The 18,734-nt window shown below is 40.0% G+C and overlaps 1 protein-coding gene across 1 annotated transcript in view; it reads left to right on the top strand.

Annotated features, from left to right (window-relative positions):
* TMEM135 (transmembrane protein 135) overlaps nucleotides 1-18,734 on the top strand; it is a 180,757-nt gene that overhangs the window by 16,363 nt on the left and 145,660 nt on the right. Inside the window, exons 2-3 of the mRNA XM_080598275.1 lie at nucleotides 332-459; nucleotides 4,952-5,044. Coding sequence (XP_080454401.1) covers nucleotides 332-459; nucleotides 4,952-5,044 — 221 coding nt within the window. The remainder of the gene's footprint in view (nucleotides 1-331; nucleotides 460-4,951; nucleotides 5,045-18,734) is intronic.

Genomic DNA, 18,734 nt, shown 5'->3' with positions numbered 1-18,734 from the left:
AAAACTCCGTGAATTTATTGCATTTTAAAGTTCTGATATCTGGCAGACAGCATTTCTGACTATTATGGCCAACGGTAACAAGGTAATAAAATTCCTCCTATACTTTGCATTAAGGCTTGTTTGGTGTATTTCCTGATATAAATATTGTAACATTTGGAACAAGTTCAAAGGAAGTGGTATTGTTCATAAAACCGGCAAATTTAATAGGCTTTGATTTATTGCTTAAGTGGGCATATCTCATTTTCCTTTCTTGATTTTTTTTTTTTAAACGATGCAAGAAAGTCTCTGAATTAAAGTTTGTCCCCTTTTTTTTTCTTCCCTCCTCCCTCAGATTGCAGCTATTCTCAGGAAAAGAAAACTTGACTATTATTTGCACAAGCTGCTACCTGAGATCTTGCAGTCAACCTCCTTTCTGACAGCAAATGGGACCTTGTATATTGCTTGCTTTTGCATTCTAAGGTTGGTATACTGTCCTAAAAATTCAATGTAATATGAAAGCAATTTTTATGAAGCTTTTTAAATTTATATAAAAACTTGTCTTTTTTTTAATACACATTTGTAGCGGTTAGGAGTAAGACAAGCGATAGCTGTGCTTTCTGGTTTTACCACTTGAATATGAAGGTTCTTTTTTTTTCCTCCTCCATTTGTAAAGTCTTTTAAATCAGTAAACGAGACAATGTATTCACTTGGTTCCTTTTTTCCTTGTTACTGATTTCAAATACGTAGTTGCATGAAATCCAAATATATCCTAGAGAGTACCTGAGAAGGCCTGATCTTTCTCTCCTAGAAAGATTTGTTGCAAATGGACATTTCAAACAAACAGTGGATAACGTGATTATCAGAGAAGTTATGCCTTCCAAATTAACTCGTTTTTTTTGAAGGATAAATACGTATCTAAAGATGCGCTGGTTGATGCATGATATATGAATTCCCAAACGGCAAGATTACCAAGATTGCTTGCTAGGACTCTTTAAGAAGAAAGATTCCCTACCTTCCAGGAGTTAGGAAATCATTAACAAGCAGTTAAAATGTGTGAAACAAAAGAAGGAATAAATAATCGGTTTGCATAATAGGAAGAGGTTGCCAATAATGTGCCTGCTATGTTCTTTGTCCTGCGTACACCTAACCAGTCTCGAAAAAGGGATGAAGAATTGTGTGAGATTATTTGAGGCTATTTAGGATATGGAAGTCTAAAATTGACTGTCAGCTATTTCAGAAAGATCTGTTGATTAAAATGGCTTATGAAATTTGATAGAGGGAAAGCGCAAAGCAATCCACTGGAAGGAAAAGAGCCGTCCTATCCTGGTCACGCAGTGATGAACTTTAAATTAGCTACTGTGTTAATCAGGAAGATGTTTGAGTGTCATCAAGGGTAGGTTCTTTGAACAAGTCACTTTAGTACTTGAATATGGTCAGAGACAAGTGCTATGAAGAGAAACTGAGAACGAGCCAGGAAGCAGCATAAATACACGATATCTTTAAAAGCTGTGTACAGTATGCCTTTATTTATTTTTTAAGATCTAATTCTGAGCTCAGAATGTTGATAAGTCCCTCACTTGGAGTGTACTGAATATAAACATTGTCTGGCAGCTTGAGCCATGTGAGCTTCCTTCTCTAATCTGCTCTTGGGTGGGTGACAGGATAGAGATGTGCATGTGAGACTTCTCTGCTTTTTTTAACCACTTGGTGTGCAGCTGTTTTTTGTGTGCGCTTGTATGATTCGTTGAATTAATTACTATACAATACGGGAGATTTTTTGACTTTCAGTAGCCCCTGAGAGCAAAAATAACGGTGTCGTTTTCCAGCCCAGAATGCCATTTGGTATTGTATATTTTAATCCATCCAAGGAATGGCAGAGCACCATAAATATATTGCTTAACTGCATCCTAAATATTTCTGAAGTCAAGTTTTGACCATGCAAAGAGATTGTCTGAGACTTTGGAGATCTAGATCCTCTAGATCTGATTCTAGATAGTGGTAAGAGATTAAGTGTGATAGATTTGTGTAATCGGATGTGTGCTGCAATTTTTGTATCCTTTTCGGTGGGAAAGCTTATTAAACCATTTTTTGGATAAGATCGTCTCAGTCCAAGTCCCTGTTTTTGTTCTATGAATGTCTATCCCGGCCAGAGCTTTGGTTTCATCCAGGATTTCCTGCAGACTTTATCCTCTTGAGTGGGAGAGCTTCCAGAAAGCAGGAGGGGCAGTAACTCAGAAGCAAAGCCGTCCAGCAGCTGGCTCCTGGAATTCTAGAGCAAAGCAACAGATTGAAGGGTTTGTAGCTGGACACGTTAACTCGTATTTACCTGCACAACTCTTGGTTTGAGAAAGAGTTGCCTTGTTTCCTTCTTCGTAACACCAAGGAGGAGGTGTGTTGGCAGGTGTGTAGGGTCTCCTGGATAATGTGCCCACTTCATCTGTTCATACTTTTACCTAAGTCCCAGTGAATCTTCAGTCACTGTCTAACGCTGCATTATGTAGAAAATACTTCTTTAGTCTTCCGGTAGCAATTAGAAGACCTAAATATGAAATGTAATTGTTGGTGAGAAGTCTGACTTGTGCTAATGTGTGTTTTTGGTGCTTTTGTAATACTTCCTTGCTTTCCATCAGGGAAAACCACCAAAATGGGAACAACTGCAATTACTTTCAAGGGTGTAATATTTTAAACAAGAAAATTCAAAATAAATGATTTCCAGAACGGTTTAATATTCTCTCTATTTCATAAGTGGCTAAAATTTCCAAAGCATCTAAGCCCCATTTCAGCAATGGCTTAGGCTCTAGATAGATGTTCTCATTCTAGAAGGCATTACCAAGCTAAGTTAGCTGACTCTTCTTCTTTTTTTTTTTTTTCCTGGAAATAAATTGGGGAATGTGGGCAGCCTGCTGTGTTGGCAGAGCAGAGGAGGTGGTGATCTGTGTTATGGGCGTGTGACAGACCAGCTGGGGGTTGTAATCCCTTCTGCTGACGAGCTCCAGAAGCCTGCATCTGTCTAGGCTTCAGACGGAAGTGCTGGGCTCTTCTGTTGGCTAGCATTAAGTTGGTTAAAAGACAGGTGTGATTTTTAGGTTTTCAGTTTTATTAAATTAATGCAAAAACTCGTGAAGACACGATCCTGTTAGTCTAGCGACTAGAGTAATTGAGTTTTCCCACATACAGCTTTACTTTAGCTTGCTTAAGTCAATTCAACCTTACGTGTCAACCAGCTTTTCAGCTTTGGATACAGTTGTACGGTGAGGAATTAGATGTGTAACTTAAAAGACAACCCATTTCTCATTCCAGTATCTACCTGTAGACCATGTAAAATAACCAAGTAAATAATAACGAAAACTTGTTTTCATTTATTCCAGCAGAAGTTTAAATGTTTCACTTACTGGTCAGGTGCTTTAATTTTTACTGACTTTTACTGTGCAAAATATATACTGTTGTTTCCTAAATCTTATCAAATTGAACATGTACCATTCATAGAGGGGGTGTAAACCGTGCAGAAAGAACAAATTGCCGTTTCTTTCCCACAGAAAAGACATTTGTTCTCTTACTTAACAGGTGTGTCTGATAGGATGTGTTCATACTTAAGTTGTTTAAAATGGCCTCTCTGAAACCTCATACAGTAATTGCTTTCCAAGAGAGTCCTAATAATGAACTTTAGCTCCTGTGGCATTTGGCATTGTCATCCTGAGAAATTATCCTTTTGCAGCCGTGGGAATGAACTGTGTGTGTAATTGCCATTACATCACTTGTTGCTGATACACTGGCTCTCTTTTCACTTACGAACGTAAGCTGGCATTGCTCACTGGTAATGTTACTTTTGCAGCGGAAGTGTGAAGTGAGGCTAATCATGCCTTTTACAGCAAAAGTGCTCTAATCCACGTGGTACCAATAATAGTAATTCTTGCTTTCGTGTTACCAATATGAAATTTCATCTAAGATGTTTTTTTTCCTATGCTTTGTTTGGCATTTTGTTTGTTGTATTTTATTCGCTTTATTTTTAGAAGGGGGAGATTCCACCATAATGCTATATTTTCCTTAAGTGATGGTGCTTATCAGTTTAGCAGCACCATTTTAATTGAAATGTGTTTATTAATGCTGCCAGATTTCATGACTGCCTGACTATTGCTTGCTTCTGTGGTCATCCTGAGTTAGTTTGAAGGTGCAGGTGTTCTCGGCAGATCCAGTGTGGTTCAGGCCATCGTCCCCCAAAGGCATTTTGGTCTTCGTATTCTCACAGTGACCAAATGTTTGCTTAGATGTCAGCATTTGTGTAACTTTTTTTTTCCCCCAACTCTTCAAGTTGGAAGAATTTTGATGCTTGACATCGTGTGGACTCTCAGAGAAACACAGATCTAGTTGCAAAACGTGAGAGCTTTCCCACTGGCCTTAACACAACTGGGATTTTGCTGCTGGTTCTAGTTGTAATGTGCAGATTAATTCCCTGGCTTACTGTGAGTGAGTGATTTACTGTTTTTAGCAATAGTTTCTCTGTCTTCAGAGCACGATGTATGCTGGAATAATTTGATTTGATTCGTGGCTCGCTGGATTACATTCCTACATTCCACAAGGCACATCTTCCTGAAGATGTATTCAAACAAGTACCAGAGAAAAGAGCAACTATTACTTATTCATTGATAGTTTTTTTTTTTTCCTATAATGAGTGTCTGCAGCTTTTCAGAAACATCTATTGAAAGCACCACTTTCTTTAAAGTAATCCTTTAAATGAAATGGAAATGCTAATGAAGTAGTTCAGGTGTTAATGTTTATGTACCCCCCTCTGAGAAGAACTATCCAACTGTAAAAGTGAAATGATTAGTGTTTATTTGTAAATATTGATTAATATAAAGGGACAAAATTCATTTTAATGGAACATGCATAATTTTATGATAAAAGTAGAATACAGTGTTGGATGTCAATATTTTGTTTGCTCTGCATGTAATACGTGTACAAATTACATTTTCAGGAAACTACTTGGAAAATTCTACTTTTGGTCTCCTGGTTTTGGTGCTGCTTTACCAGCTTCTTACATGGCTATTCTCATTGAAAGGAAAAGCAGGTACAGCTTATCTTTATGGATCTTCTGTTTCATATAATAATATTTCTTGGTTTTGTCATTTGACAATTCAGTCATTTTGTTTCCAAGTGCTGGAAGACTACTTTGCTTGAAATAGTGTCTTTTGCAACCTTGGATTTAAGTATAGGAAGCTAAAGTGAAAACGCACATTACCAGTGATCAGTTTCTTTTTTTGTGTTTCATTTTCCTTGTTTGATATGTAATTGGGTTGTTTAGGACTGCCTAATGAAGCTGGGTGGTTAGGATTGCCTAATTATTTTGTTTGTTTTGTTTTTAATCTTTTAGGACATTAAAAGATTAAACATTATTTATAAGATATTATTTATAATGTTTGCAAAATCGCTGCAAATGAAATTATTAATGGAAATTGCTGATGACACAAGCTAACAATGTGACTCTAGTGAATGTAAAGGAATAATAGGATGTCATGGGAAAAAACTAACTTGAAGAGCTGACATAATCCAAGTTGGACGAAATGTAACGATGCAGAAGGCAAAGCTTTTCGCTTACAAAATGGTGCTGAAGCTTAGCTATCAAGGTTGTTACAAAAAGCATGAAGCAGTGGGGTGGAAGCTCTGGGAGATGCACGGGTAGCTGAAAGCTGCCATTTATGATGTGGCCATGAAGAATGGCAGATGAAATCCGGGGTTGTAAGGTTTTAATGGTTTTGAAATGCAGCTTACATTGATAGCTTGTATCAATAATGAAAACTATAATGCTTAATTATTTTAATAAGGAATGAGATGTTTTAGTTATCTAGTTAGTGTGCTTTATTTGAAGCATAGCTGGAGACAAAGGTGTCAAAGAAGGGATTATTCTTTAAAAGAGAGGGGGCTTCATCCCTAGAGATGATGGCAAATGCAATTCTGATTACTACGAATGTGAGAAGCTTCTGCATGCAGTCATTTCAAAAGAACTGCAAATACATACATTTTGAGTTGTCAACTGACTGTCAGGCCCCATTCCTAAACTTCAGTTAAGGAGTATGCAAAGCCCAACCTGAGTTTTAGGTAAGACTCCCAAAGTTCTGTCCTTTGAAAGTAATTCTTTTTCCGTTGTTTTTGGAATTCGAGGGATGTTCTTTTTATATATAAGAATTTCTGGGAAAGCGGGAACACTTGTGAGCCATGTTATTTAATGCAACAGTAGCAAAAAACCACAAACATTATTCTGATTTATTTAGGAAGTTAAGTTACCCATTTATTTATTTACAAGTCCTTTCCAGCTGACTAGTTCTCATCTTACTGCAATTACTTCCAAAAAGGGAGGACACATTTTGGTAGAACTTCTTGTATTTCTGTAGACTCCAGCATTGTGTTGACATTAGTGTTTCATTTTGCCGTGCAAGCAAATGCATTTTACTCTTCTGATCAGGGACACTTAACTTTTCCTGCAGACCTGTTACAATGTGAAGACTTCATGTGTCAGGCTTCTATTATTTCTAGATAACAATAGATAGACTGCCAGACTAATTTCTTCTCATTTATAAGTTTCCTGTAGCTTTCAGAGTGTTCCTCAGTCAAGGAGGAATCAATAAGTCAAGTTTCAGTCAAGAGCTGAAACCGCTTGTAAGTGCAAACCATACCGGCTTTTTATGTAATAGTGGAACAACTCTGGAAAACTTACACAACTAAAACTTCTTAAGTGTAGCAAAAAGTTCATAACTATTATGTCAAATGCCAAATTTTGAAAGTCTTAGTGGCAATGCAAGGAAACTTCGCCACGTTAACAGGCACCTACTTAGCTTCTGAGATTTGGAAGTAATAAAATTTGAGATACGGGTGTGTACAAATGACAAAAGTAGGTACCATGTGTATGTAATGCATAATGCTAAAATAATTAGTTCTTGCATGTCATGAAGAATGAAAAGTGTGTGTCCTAATGTAACTTGCCTAAAAAGTTCACTTTACATTTTATCTGATGCAATATAAAAAGAAAGCATTGGTATAGCACCATAAGGCATCAAGTTGAACTTCTCAGAGAGGCATTTTATACTGTGCTGATTAAATCCTCATAAAGAGGTAAAATTGCAAATATTTATACACAGGAAACTGTGTTCTTATTCCTCCAGTGCTGATAATATTGAGAAAATGTTTATTGCATCTTTATCATCAATTTGGGAAAGAAGGATATTCATATGTAGTTCTCGAGCAAATAAGGTGATCGTGCTGTTAAGCAGGAGTATGATTTCCACAGCACGCTTAGCAGGCATATTTCCATGACTGCTGGGTTGGGAGCTTGAAAATGTGCAGTCACTGTTATTAATGAAAAAATAGATACATGAAATGAAGAGACAGTTGAAAGTTTAATTGTTTTTAAGATAAAAAGATGTTTGGAATGTTATTGGATGCTAACCATGTAAACTGCGTGAAATGCTGGTGCTGACAGATGCAGTGAAATACGACTTTCTGATTCCAGATCCATTCATTTGTTAGCTTTTGTTACAGGCGAGATCAAATTTTAATAGGCTTTTGTGGTCTCTTAGGAAACTGACTTCGGACATAGAGAGACAGCAGCGTTTTCAGTCATTTCCCGAGTAGCTTTCAACAGAGCGTATTGAAGAGTCGGGGAGGTGGGAAAAAGTCCTGATTTTAGTTCATAAACATCTCCAGCCCTTTAAATTGCAACTAGCAGCTGGCAGCACCATCAGACTTAATCACTTAATCTCTTCCCAAGTGGAGACCCTATTTTAAGTGCCTCACTGGCATGTGCTTGCACAGCACCCGTCAGCCCTCAACTTGGGAACAGCATGCTTGTAAATCACATTTTCCTGAGTGTTACTGTACATGTGTGCCAGTAAATGTGTACATTTAAAAATTCTTATGGAAGAATGGGAGAAAGAGCTGGGCAGCTAGTCTTCCAGGGACCAGCATTGCAATCGTGAGGGGGAGTGGGTTTTCTAAGGTGTCGGAGAAGTGGTTTGGTTATAGTTTGTGTAATGAGTAACTTAAATTTGCATGGCACTGGCAAAGGAAAAGGGAGGTGGGATTGAGCAGAAATGTCAAATGTACTCAGAAAATGATCTATGTTATATTATACCACTACTTTTCTATGAAGATATACATTGCACATTAGTATGTCCATGTGGATTCTATTTTGTGATTATAAAGCACGGTTATTCTGTGCATGAAAGGTAGTTTATTAGGATCTGTGGAAAGGCCAAGGAATAAAAACACTTGTAAACTTTTCTGTATGCTTGGGATCAGCATGTATGAATGTTCTGTGGTTTTACCAGAGAAGAACACGTCATGGTATGATTAATTAATGTTTTGATAAGAATGATTTCTTAGATCGTAATTGAACGTAGATGCATAAACATGGATATTTTGGTTTGTGATGTGTTGATTCACATTCTGCCCCTTTGGTGCTCTGACCCTGCAGGAGTAACTTGGAATTTTTGCCTTTTTATGGTGCTTTGAAGCTGCGTTGCCTGATAGGGTTAGGAGGAAGCATCCTCACCAACCAATACAGAATTTAGAAATTGAACTCTGATGTATGCTAACTGCATACCTGGTAGACGTTTGATGTTCTGAGAAGTGCTAAGAAGGCACAGGGTTAGATGTCACCAAGTTATTAGTGTTAGTCCTACCGTGTTATTTCTTTTCTTTGCATTTGCAGGTGCTACTTGTATGTTATGTTTTTTCACATGGATAGAAAAGGGCCTTGTATGTAAGGAAAGTATTCTCTTTTCCTGGAGAAATGTAGAGCTCATCAGAATATACATTTTTCTAATTCCTTTTGATTATTTGGCAGTGGCTTCAACGTTTTAATTACTCTTTAGGTATATATTGTCATATTAACAATGGTTACTAGTGGTTATTAATACAACATACAATTTCTTTTTAGTATTAACAGTATTATTAATGTTAATAATGGTTGTTGTTATTAGAATAAGTAATCTCCTAACAGGTGCACTTGCACAAGTATATTTAAAATAACATGGTTTTCTTTGCAGTTTCACTTTTTTAATCTCTTGTGTGATGCGTCTGCAGTTCTTTTGTCACAATCGATTTTTATAGTATAGGATGCTAAAAGGTCTGTTAGCGACTTCATTTTGGTCACGTTCATTTCACGAGGCTTCCTTAGGAAATCCCTGCATTCATTTTATTGACCTCCGTATGGAGTTGTTTTACCAGCGCGCTCCCTGCAGGGGTTGTTTCAAGCTCTTGGTAAGAAGCAATTCGACTTGTTGGTAACTTTGAAAAATGATTATTTTGCTAGTGCCTTTTGGCTTTTGTGTGGAATCTAAGTTACTCTCGTATAGCATCTAACAGATGAAAATGACTATGAAGAAGACTTGAGCATGTAGCAGAGGGGGCAGCGCGTGGCTCGGGCTGAGCGGCATCGCGTTGCCCTGCGCTGGGAGCGCCGGGGCTGTTAGCAGGCGAGGCAGTAACTGAATATACTTGTTAAAATTGCTGTGAATGAAGCTGCTGAAATGTGATATGAGGCTTGGCTGCAGCCAGTGTATTGCTGGAAATGGGGCTGGATGGGTTGTACCTTTCCGATTTCTAAGACAAAGAAGTCTGGTAGTTCAGTGAACAGCCAGGATTTAAGACGTCTGTGATTAATTATTCCCAAAGAAAGGCGTGATGCTCTCTCAAGTGTTTTGTAAACCTGTTAATGCTTCAAATCCATTTAAGTTACGTTTTCCTGATAGCTAAGTGGCAAATTTCAGTTTGTTGGACTCTTGTTTAAAAAATAAAGTACTAATGAGTTTCAATAGCTATTTATAAAGCTTTAACAAGGGACACAGCTACAATTTTAATGAAATTAATTGTCTCGCTGCCTGGCTAACATTTTTTTTTTTCCATTTCTGCACTCGGTAAGCAATTAAGAAAGCCCCCTACAGCCCTCTGCAAGCTCTGGGGCAGCTCTGAAGGGACCCTTCTGGGGTTGCCCCCGCACCCCCTTGGCCGAATGACTGTTTACGTACTGGCTGTTAACATTATAGCGGCGCCTGTCTCGTCGCTACAGTTGAGACTGTGTCACTGATGGTATTATAAAACCTGAGATTTAGGGCTTTTATAATTTGGTTGTAAAATCTTGCTCTGGGCTACTATTGGCAGCATGTTTTAGTAGAAAACTATGGATGTTTTTTCATAAAGTTCAGTGTACTAGACTCTGAGAAAAATATTTAAAGCATCTGTGTTTAAAATGTGATACGGTACAACAGTGCACATTTACAGAGAATTCCTATGTACGTACATTAGTGTTCTTGGAAACAAATGTATTACCATATATTGCTTCGAGAAGCGTCAGAAACATTTCTAGAAGTACAACGTGGAATTCTTAGACTTGTGTCTTCACCTGATAGCAAACTCAGTTGGTATTTGGGGCTGTTCCCTTGCCATGAATGCCTTTAGTCTAAACACATTGCAGAGGAAGAATGTGACGGCACAGTAATGGTAATAGGTATTGTATATGCTGTAAATAAATACAGTGCTTCTGTGGTTTGCACGGAATTCTCCATTCAAATACAAGTTTGTTGGTATATTTTTGTATAGTGGTATAGTATATTTAGACTTGAGATGACGGTTTCCTTTCTCACAATGTTTTATGGTTATCCAGTTTGATGCATTTTAAGGAAGCCTGTAAATTCCCAGTATGGGGGGAAAAGTGGGCAAAACAGGCAAACAAAATCTTTTAACACAGCAACTGTTCTTACAAGCGTTAGTCTTACTTGCTACAGGTAAGAAATCGAGACAGCAAGCTGCGGTGTGGGGATGGTGTTTCACCTGTTTTGTATGGTGAGAAAAACCTCAAGTTCGGATCGCTTGCATGAGTATTCGGTGCTGTGGTCTGGTCAGCAGAGCTAGCAGGGAAACAAATTATTTGGGAGTTGTATTCCTGTGGAAAGATTATTACTCTAAAATGCAGAAACAAGCTGTAGAAGTGAAGTTAGCAGGAAAACTTTTTTCTAAACCAAAATATGTTAAAATCCATTGCACTTCAGCAACTGCTTTGGTGAAAGCCAACAACTGAGAGATCTGCCTTTTTATAGGAACAGCTTGTAAACATTTGAATGTGCTTTGCAGTGTGCTTTAAGGACTGCTACTGCTATAGTTATCAGAGGGAGGGAAAACATGTATTTGTTTTTTTTTTTCCAAGGCTGTCTGGGAGAGCAGAAATTGAGCTGGAAGATACTGTGGTTGTGGGAACGCTGTCAGTGGTGGGTAGGTCAGGACTGGCAGCTCCTGGTGTGTGTGTGGTGTTTTTTTTTTTTTTTGAGGAAAGTAGCATCTCTTGCTGACTTTTAATACTTTTCAAAAGTGAGGCCGCCTCACAGCCTCCTCCGCACTGGGCACCCCAAGGCTCCTCAGCCTCTCCTCACAGCACATGCCTTCCTGCCCTTTTATCAGCTTTGTTGCCCTCCTCTGGAGGCTTTCAAGGACCTTAACATCCTTTTTGTATTGTGGAGCCCAGAGCTGCACACGATATTCTAGGTGAGGCAGCACCAAGGCTAAACACAGCAGGAGAATGACCAGTTTGGGCAGGGTGGCTGTGGAACACCACAAGTGACCGGCCGCCAGCCAGATGCAGCTCCGTTCACCATGACTCGGAGCTCTACAACTGAAATGTTGCAGTATGTGATCACCCTCACGGTTTAAAAACAAACAAAAAAAAAGCACATCAAAAAACGTTTTCCTCTGTTCAAACGGAATTTCACAATTTTATGTGTTTTAATATGTACCCATGGCCTCTTGCCGTGTCACTGAGTAGCGCTGAGGAGTTTGTCTCCCTCAGCTTCATCCCTCCCGTCAGGTACTTAGGCACACTGTGAAGACCCCTCTTCATTCGGAGGAGTCCCAGCTCTCTCAGCCTTTCTTCGCAGGAGAGGTGCTCCAGGCCCTTCATCGTCGTGCCGGCCTTGTTGGACTCCGTCCAGTATGTGCGTGTCCCTCGTCCTGGGGAGCCCAGACCTGCAGCCAGGGCTCCAGGCGCTGAGCAGCAAGGAGGGATCACCTCCCCCGGCCTGCTGGCAACGCTCTTCAGAGTTTCTGAAATGCCTCACAGAGTGCAGCTGTCATTAAAGTTAGAGCTGGATCGTGAAGCAGTCCCATATCAAAGGGAAGGATGTTCTCTGATGGTGACAAAAAGATGCTACGTTACTGGCAAGATATAAACTGTGTACTTCATTTGGAAAAAAAATCTGCTGCATTTAACGAACTGTGGGGGACCATTCTTTTCTTTAGTAGGAAAGATGGAGCGGGCTTTTTGTCAGGGGTCAGCTGTATCTGCAGAGCTTTCTGTCTCGGAGGGTGTTGTGGTTTAACCCGGCCGGCAGCTAAACACCACACAGCCGTTCGCTCACCCTCCCCCCTCCCTCTCTGGGATGGGGGAGAGAAACGGGAAAGTGAAGCCTGTGGGTTGAGATAAAGACAGTTTATTAAGACAGGAAAATAATAATGACAATAATAATAATGATAATAGTACTACTACTAATAATGTGTACAAAACAAGTGATGCACAATGCAATTGCTCACCACCCGCTGACCGATGCCCAGCCTATTCCCGAGCAGCCGGCCCCCCACCCCGGCCAGCCACCCCTATATATTGTTTAGCAGGACGTCAGATGGTATGGAATACCCCTTTGGCCAGTTTGGGTCAGCTGTCCTGGGTCTGTCCCCTCCCAGTTCCTGCTGCACCCCCAGCCTGCTCGCTGGCAGGACAGAGCAAGAAGCCGAAAAGTCCTTGGCCTGGTGTAAACACTGCTCTGCAACAATTAAAACATCAGCATGTTATCAGCGCTCTTCTCATCCTAATCCAAAACACAGCACCCTACCAGCTACTACGAGGAAAATTAACTCTGTCCTAACTGAAACCAGGACAGAGGGAAATGGGCTGTCTGGGCTCCGGTGTAGCTGCCTCAGACCTGCATCTGCGACCAAAGTGCTCTGGTTTCATATCAGTAGTTTTCTTTCCCCACTCTGTTCTTTACCTTTTCATTAAATTGCAGACTCTTAGGAAAGGAGTTTGTCTTCCTGTAAACAGTTGATTATGATAAAACACACTGTAAAATCGCCCCATAGTCATAGATACCGATGTTGTGTTGATGAGTGCAATGGAACACCCTTCTCTTGATGCTGTTTCATAACTCGTCTTCTATCATGTATAGCTAATAATGTGACAAGACACGGTTTTGACCAATACATTATTCTAAACGCTTTCTTTGAAAGCCTGTCCTGCTTTTTAGGAGGTCAGTAAATGTTACGTGCAACTTACTCAGCCTTGAAAACGTTAATAGATCACTTTAATGTTTTTTGTAATGTTCTAAATTCCAGCTGTTAGTAGTCAAAACTCTTGGAATGGCTGTAAATTACTTGGCATTTGTTTAAATGCTTGGAGTTTTACAAAATCAGCTTTTACACAAGTTGTATGTTTCTCAAACATAAATTTAAGTGGCTGATCCTGATATAGGAAGGCATGATAATGCCACATCATGCGGGTTAGATATGGCTATGATGAATATATTTTGATCGTTTCCTGTTCTGTTAATTTTCAGAAATAAGCTTGCAATTGCAAATTTTCATAATTTAATAAGTTAACAGCAATTTTTCAGACTCAGCATTTTGCTTCTCAGATTTACCCACTTCTAGTTTATCAGTTCTTTGTTTCAAGCTTCATTCTTCTGAAAGCGTCTGAGTGTTATATGGGGTGACATGAGCGTTGCTGCTTTGTCTTCAGGAGGTTCAAATTCACAGTGTGCTTTCGGTGCCTAGCTGTGTAAAGTTTTCCTTAGTATTATTGTTTTGTACTTTTGCTTGTTTGTTCTAATTACTCTGTGGTTAATACATTACAAGAAAGAGTTCTGAAACAGAACTTGAAACAAATCTGTGAACTGCCTGAAACAAAACAGCTGAACTAAGAATACCACTGGGGTGTCATAAAGCCTTTGAAGAGCAAGAGGCAAGTTGGATGTATTAAAATCCAGTTGGCATTGATGGGGGCAAAAAAGTGCTCGATTGTCTCCAGGAAGTGATTCCATCTCTTTTGGAATATGAGGAATTGCCCACTTTCCAGGGACACGTGAAGCCTGTGTAATCGAATGGCTAATGTTTAGACTTCTGCAGATAGGAGAGAGAGAAATTTCTGTCCTGGGTAACCAATTCTGTCAGCGACTGGAATATTTATCGTGCTTTTTTAGAGAGGAATCTGCATGCTTCAGGCTACCCAGTTTAGAAATCAACTAGTAAATGCTGACTCTTGTGTAAGTTCTTGAGATAAGGTCATCAGTTCTCTAGAGACGATATGGAGAAGTATGCTTCTCTGCACTTTTTTGGTTTACAGTGTCTTAAGATCTTGGAACATTCTGTAAATCTCTGAAGTAGCTGGAAGCTGTGGCTAACAGGATGTTGAAGAGTTGTGAGATTGGAAAAGAGATGCTTTCTCGTTAATTGCTCATAACTATTTCTTCAGTCAGCCTAACCTGTGCCCCCTGACCTTTAGTCCTGGTGATTCTGTTTATGCATATAAAACATAGGTATGAGCCTTATAATTCTGCATACCTTTTAAAAGGGAGTGGTCACAGTCAGCACTTCAACTTAGCTGAAATGTGTGTTTCCATTGCATGGTTGTCATCTCTTCCCAATCAGCTGAGAGAATCACCATTATGGGTCTGTTACACAGTGTAGATTACTGTCGTAAACTGTATTTCATCCACTTAAAATGGCAGAAGCTTGGCAAGGTGAATCCCACAGCTGTACCAAGAGCTAGAAGGCTCCTTGGGGATCAGTGATTCCAGTCTTATGCATTTATATCTAATCAGTCCAGGCTATAAACTATTTGTGCTTCTGAGGAAGGGTAACTATGTCTGCAGAGGTGGTCAGTAACCAACTGTCCAGAATTTCCAGTGTGTGGCATTCAAATGTTGGAAAAGTTTGGTCTAGCTTGCTAAGTGGTCCTTGAAGTCTTGCACAAAGTGAAAAAGCAGGATAGCAACAGCTTTGTAGTCAAAAATCCATTTTCTGGGATAACACGGGTAGAGAAGGTAAGAATACTGGAAGAACCCATGTAATATATTTATTTGTGATTCTGGAGATGCTGGAGAATGTGATGCCAAAAATCTGGGTGGGTCCATACAGACTGGATTTAGCTGATCTTTCTCTTAGTGTTACAGTCAGGGCTGAGCCGGATCACCCAGGACTGTTTGGTTGTGTTTGCTCAATGGTCTCCAGTTCCCTGAGTTTCAGGAGGACTTCCTGGCTTAGGCACAACACCAGATGTGAGGTTTCTTCATCAGTGATGATGTAAAGACATCCCAGGCAGCAGCCATCAAGCTCTGGACTATGTCTATCAAGTTCACATGGGGCTAGCCTGGATGGACAAAGGGCAGTGCTAAGGTCAGGCTACGAATTCTGATGGATCCCAGGTGACTCTGTGCAGCCAACCCTTTCTGCACTATTCTGTGAGTAATTGAGATTTTCTGATACGAAAAGTGTTTTTTATTGTTATTGTAAGGACCACTTTGGCAAATCTGTGTTTGTTTTCACTTTGTAGGCTGAAAACTAAGGAAAAGTGATTTAGTCATCTGAGTATGAATAGAATTTTGTATTTTGTTTTTTCAAAATACGTAACGACAACAAAATACATTACCAACGAGAAAAGAACTCCCCACCCCCAAATGTTAAAACGCTTTTGAAATGCCTATTAAAAAAATGGTAGAATTCAGACTATTGTCGATCATTGGACTGTTTTGTAAGTCTGAATTAGATTCAAGCAGCGCAAGCACTGGGTTAATTACTCAGTTCTGTCTGTTCTGCGCTAGCATACAGGAGATGTTCATTAGGACTTCCTTGACTTAAGCGAGCACTTAATACATCTTCTGTGTCTGAATGCTTGTGCGTACGTGCAGCTCCCAGAGGGGAGTAACAGATACTCTGCTAGTGCAGAGTAAGCTGCAGGTGCTGCCTGGGTGAGCTGGCTGTAGTGCTGGCTGCTGTGGCAGCGCAAAGCCTGACGTTTACCTGGAGAGGTAACATGCACTCTTCCCGTGCCTCTGGTGTAGTGGCTGAAAGTCTTGGATGGAATCTCTCTGTGATAGGTTCCTCGGGCCTGCTGGCAGGCTGTTGTTTTTTAGATAGACCAGCTGAGAGGAGCTTAAATCCGTATGAACTGTAGCTATAAATCCTCTGTAAATGAAGTGACTTTCTATAGCTTTATTGCTCCCAAGGAATTCATGTTGTCTGTAGCACCTGCAGCAGGAAAAGCGTGGAGGTAGAACCCTAGAAGGGTATAATTTTTCTATATATAGCCATGCAAGGTATTTCTGCAGTGAAGATTACAGAAGCGTACTGTGGTGAATGATCTTTCATCCCCTTCTTGCCCTTTCTTCTTCACACCCCAGAACAGAAAATGACTCTCCATTTCCTTCGGTGGGTGCTGTGCATTGCATGTTGTTTCTTGAAGTCAGATGACTGCAACTCCAGATTGAAACTTTTTGATAAAGTAAGCAATACGCTGTTAAAGATGATCTGTCTGACAAGCAGGAACAACAGAGCCCACGGAATTAAAGGCAAACATAAAACAGGTCTCATGAATTAAGGCCAGTACCTATCATCCTAATCCAGACTGTTCCGACTGTGGTGAAAGACTGAACCAGTTCGCAGTGTCTGGTAGTACAACATCCTTCTGTCTGCTTAAGGGAACTTGTGTTTGCACCATCTTGCTGAATCTCTGCTGCCAAATCAGTGCTTCATCAATTACAAGTTTTTTTTTTTCCTTTTTGAGCTCTTCTTCAGTGTCTGTTATTCATTCTTTTGAGCAAGCTGACTGAGGAACTAGAAATATGTTCTCAGCTCAGCTGTTGTTTTTTTTGGATCTTTGAGCTTAAAGACAGAAAATAATTGGTTAAAACTGGACTTGGCAATAGTTTCCTTCTGTCTTTGGTAGGTGCAATGTCATATTAATATGTCTGTAGTATCTGATGCAGTTAAATACTGATACCCTGACAGACAGGGACTTCTCAGTCAGTGGGGATGTGTTGAAATGATTCAGTCAGACTTTAATATGGCTTTTCTACCTTTTTGGAGAAAGTTTGCTCTGGTTCCTTCCATCACCTTTCTGGGGACCCCTTGTGCTTCAGGCCCTTACGGATGTAGGCAAGCTCCTAGAAGCATTAGTACATATTCTGCATGGCCAACTCGTGGTTCCTAACTGGATGTGAAGCCTGGTTCTAATACAATTTAATATGCTGTCATTTGGATTCTAACGGGGGAGAAAATAAATGGCTTTGTATGTTGGCAAGTCAAGTCTAACCCCATACCCTGTTGCTGTTGGAATAGTCTGCTCCTTTGTTTCTGAAGGTAAAGGCATTCTGAAGTTAATTGCACCAGGGGAAAAGTTGCAGCTATCTTCTGTTTGGGTTGGATTGACTTGTCATGTTTGCTTTTTTGCATATTGCTTCAGGTATTTTGGGAACGGTGTTATCTGATCACAAATATAATCAATCATTAAAGCAATGCGAGTCTTACAAGAAAATTAGCTCTAAATGTACAAAGAAAACAGTAACTACTAGTTTTACAGACTAGAAAAAGAGACTGCTCAAGTCTTCTGAAACAGATGAGAAACTGATGATTTAAGTATCTTAACAAAAACTTATTGTGGAGTGGATTTTCTCAAACGGCACAGAACATGGGCTGGGGAGGGAGAAGGGGAAGGGAAGGGCAGCCCTTTCCACAGGGCTTGTTAGGAAACCTCCGAGCTGCTGCCCAATGAGCCGCTGGGGCTGGGTTTGGGAAATGCAGACAGGAGACGGTGAGAGGCTCTTAGCCTAAGGAGGGATGGGGGAGAGCTGGAGGAGAACAGGTCATACTGGGTGGGTTTCCACTGGTGTTGTGGCAGCCCCAAGCTGTCTGGTAGAGACCCTCCTACCTTCCACACCCCCAAAATGTACGGAGTATACATGCGAGGCAGCGAATGTTGCACATCTCTACAACATTTTCCATACTTCCTCCTAATTTTTGTTAACAGTCCTGTCCGTTCTGTCCTCTCTTTGCCATGATACAGTAGTGATTGCTAGTGAAATACAACAATCCCTCTGCTGCTAGGTTCCCCAAAGCGTTTTTTGCTCAAAAAGTGTGCGTTTGCCTTCTGACCTGCAGGCCTGCCTTGCAGGCCGGGCGGCCAAGCAGCACATGCTGCGTTCTGACTGAGAAGGTGCCCAGAAACAAACCAAGTGTTTTCTTTTTGATCAACTGAGCTGATTAAAAACAATTCTCTGTTACAATCCACAGTCCAAAGAGATTGTTATTTGGGGCCTTATTTAATGCTCAGTAGGCCTTCTATACCAAGAAAGTTAATGTTTTAAAAAATTGCTGGAAGTCCTTCGTTTCTTCTCCTGAGATTTGATTAATTTGTTATTCTTCTTTTATCTACGAGTCAATCTTTTATGAAACTAGTAAGCATTTTGGAATCTGATTTTTATCTCTTCATGAAATCTTGTGAGGTTAAACTGCACTCAATTTGAGGTCCCCCCCATAGGTTGGCCATTGCTTTGGCTCTGTAGACAGCATAGAGAAGCTGGGAGAGGAGGAGGAAAGGAATGATGAAAGAAAATCTGTATAAAAGAGTATAGAACAGTTCAAAAATTAAACTGTAGATGTTATCTTGGGTTGTACTAGCTGAAAACTCGGTAAGAGTTATTGGTACTAATTTAGCAGGAATGTATTAC

The sequence above is a fragment of the Anser brachyrhynchus genome (assembly GCF_964034855.1).
Source record: "Anser brachyrhynchus genome assembly, chromosome: 1".
Lineage (NCBI taxonomy): Eukaryota > Metazoa > Chordata > Aves > Anseriformes > Anatidae > Anser > Anser brachyrhynchus.
Note: the sequence above shows the minus strand (reverse complement) of the source record. Positions and strands in the feature narration are given on the sequence as shown.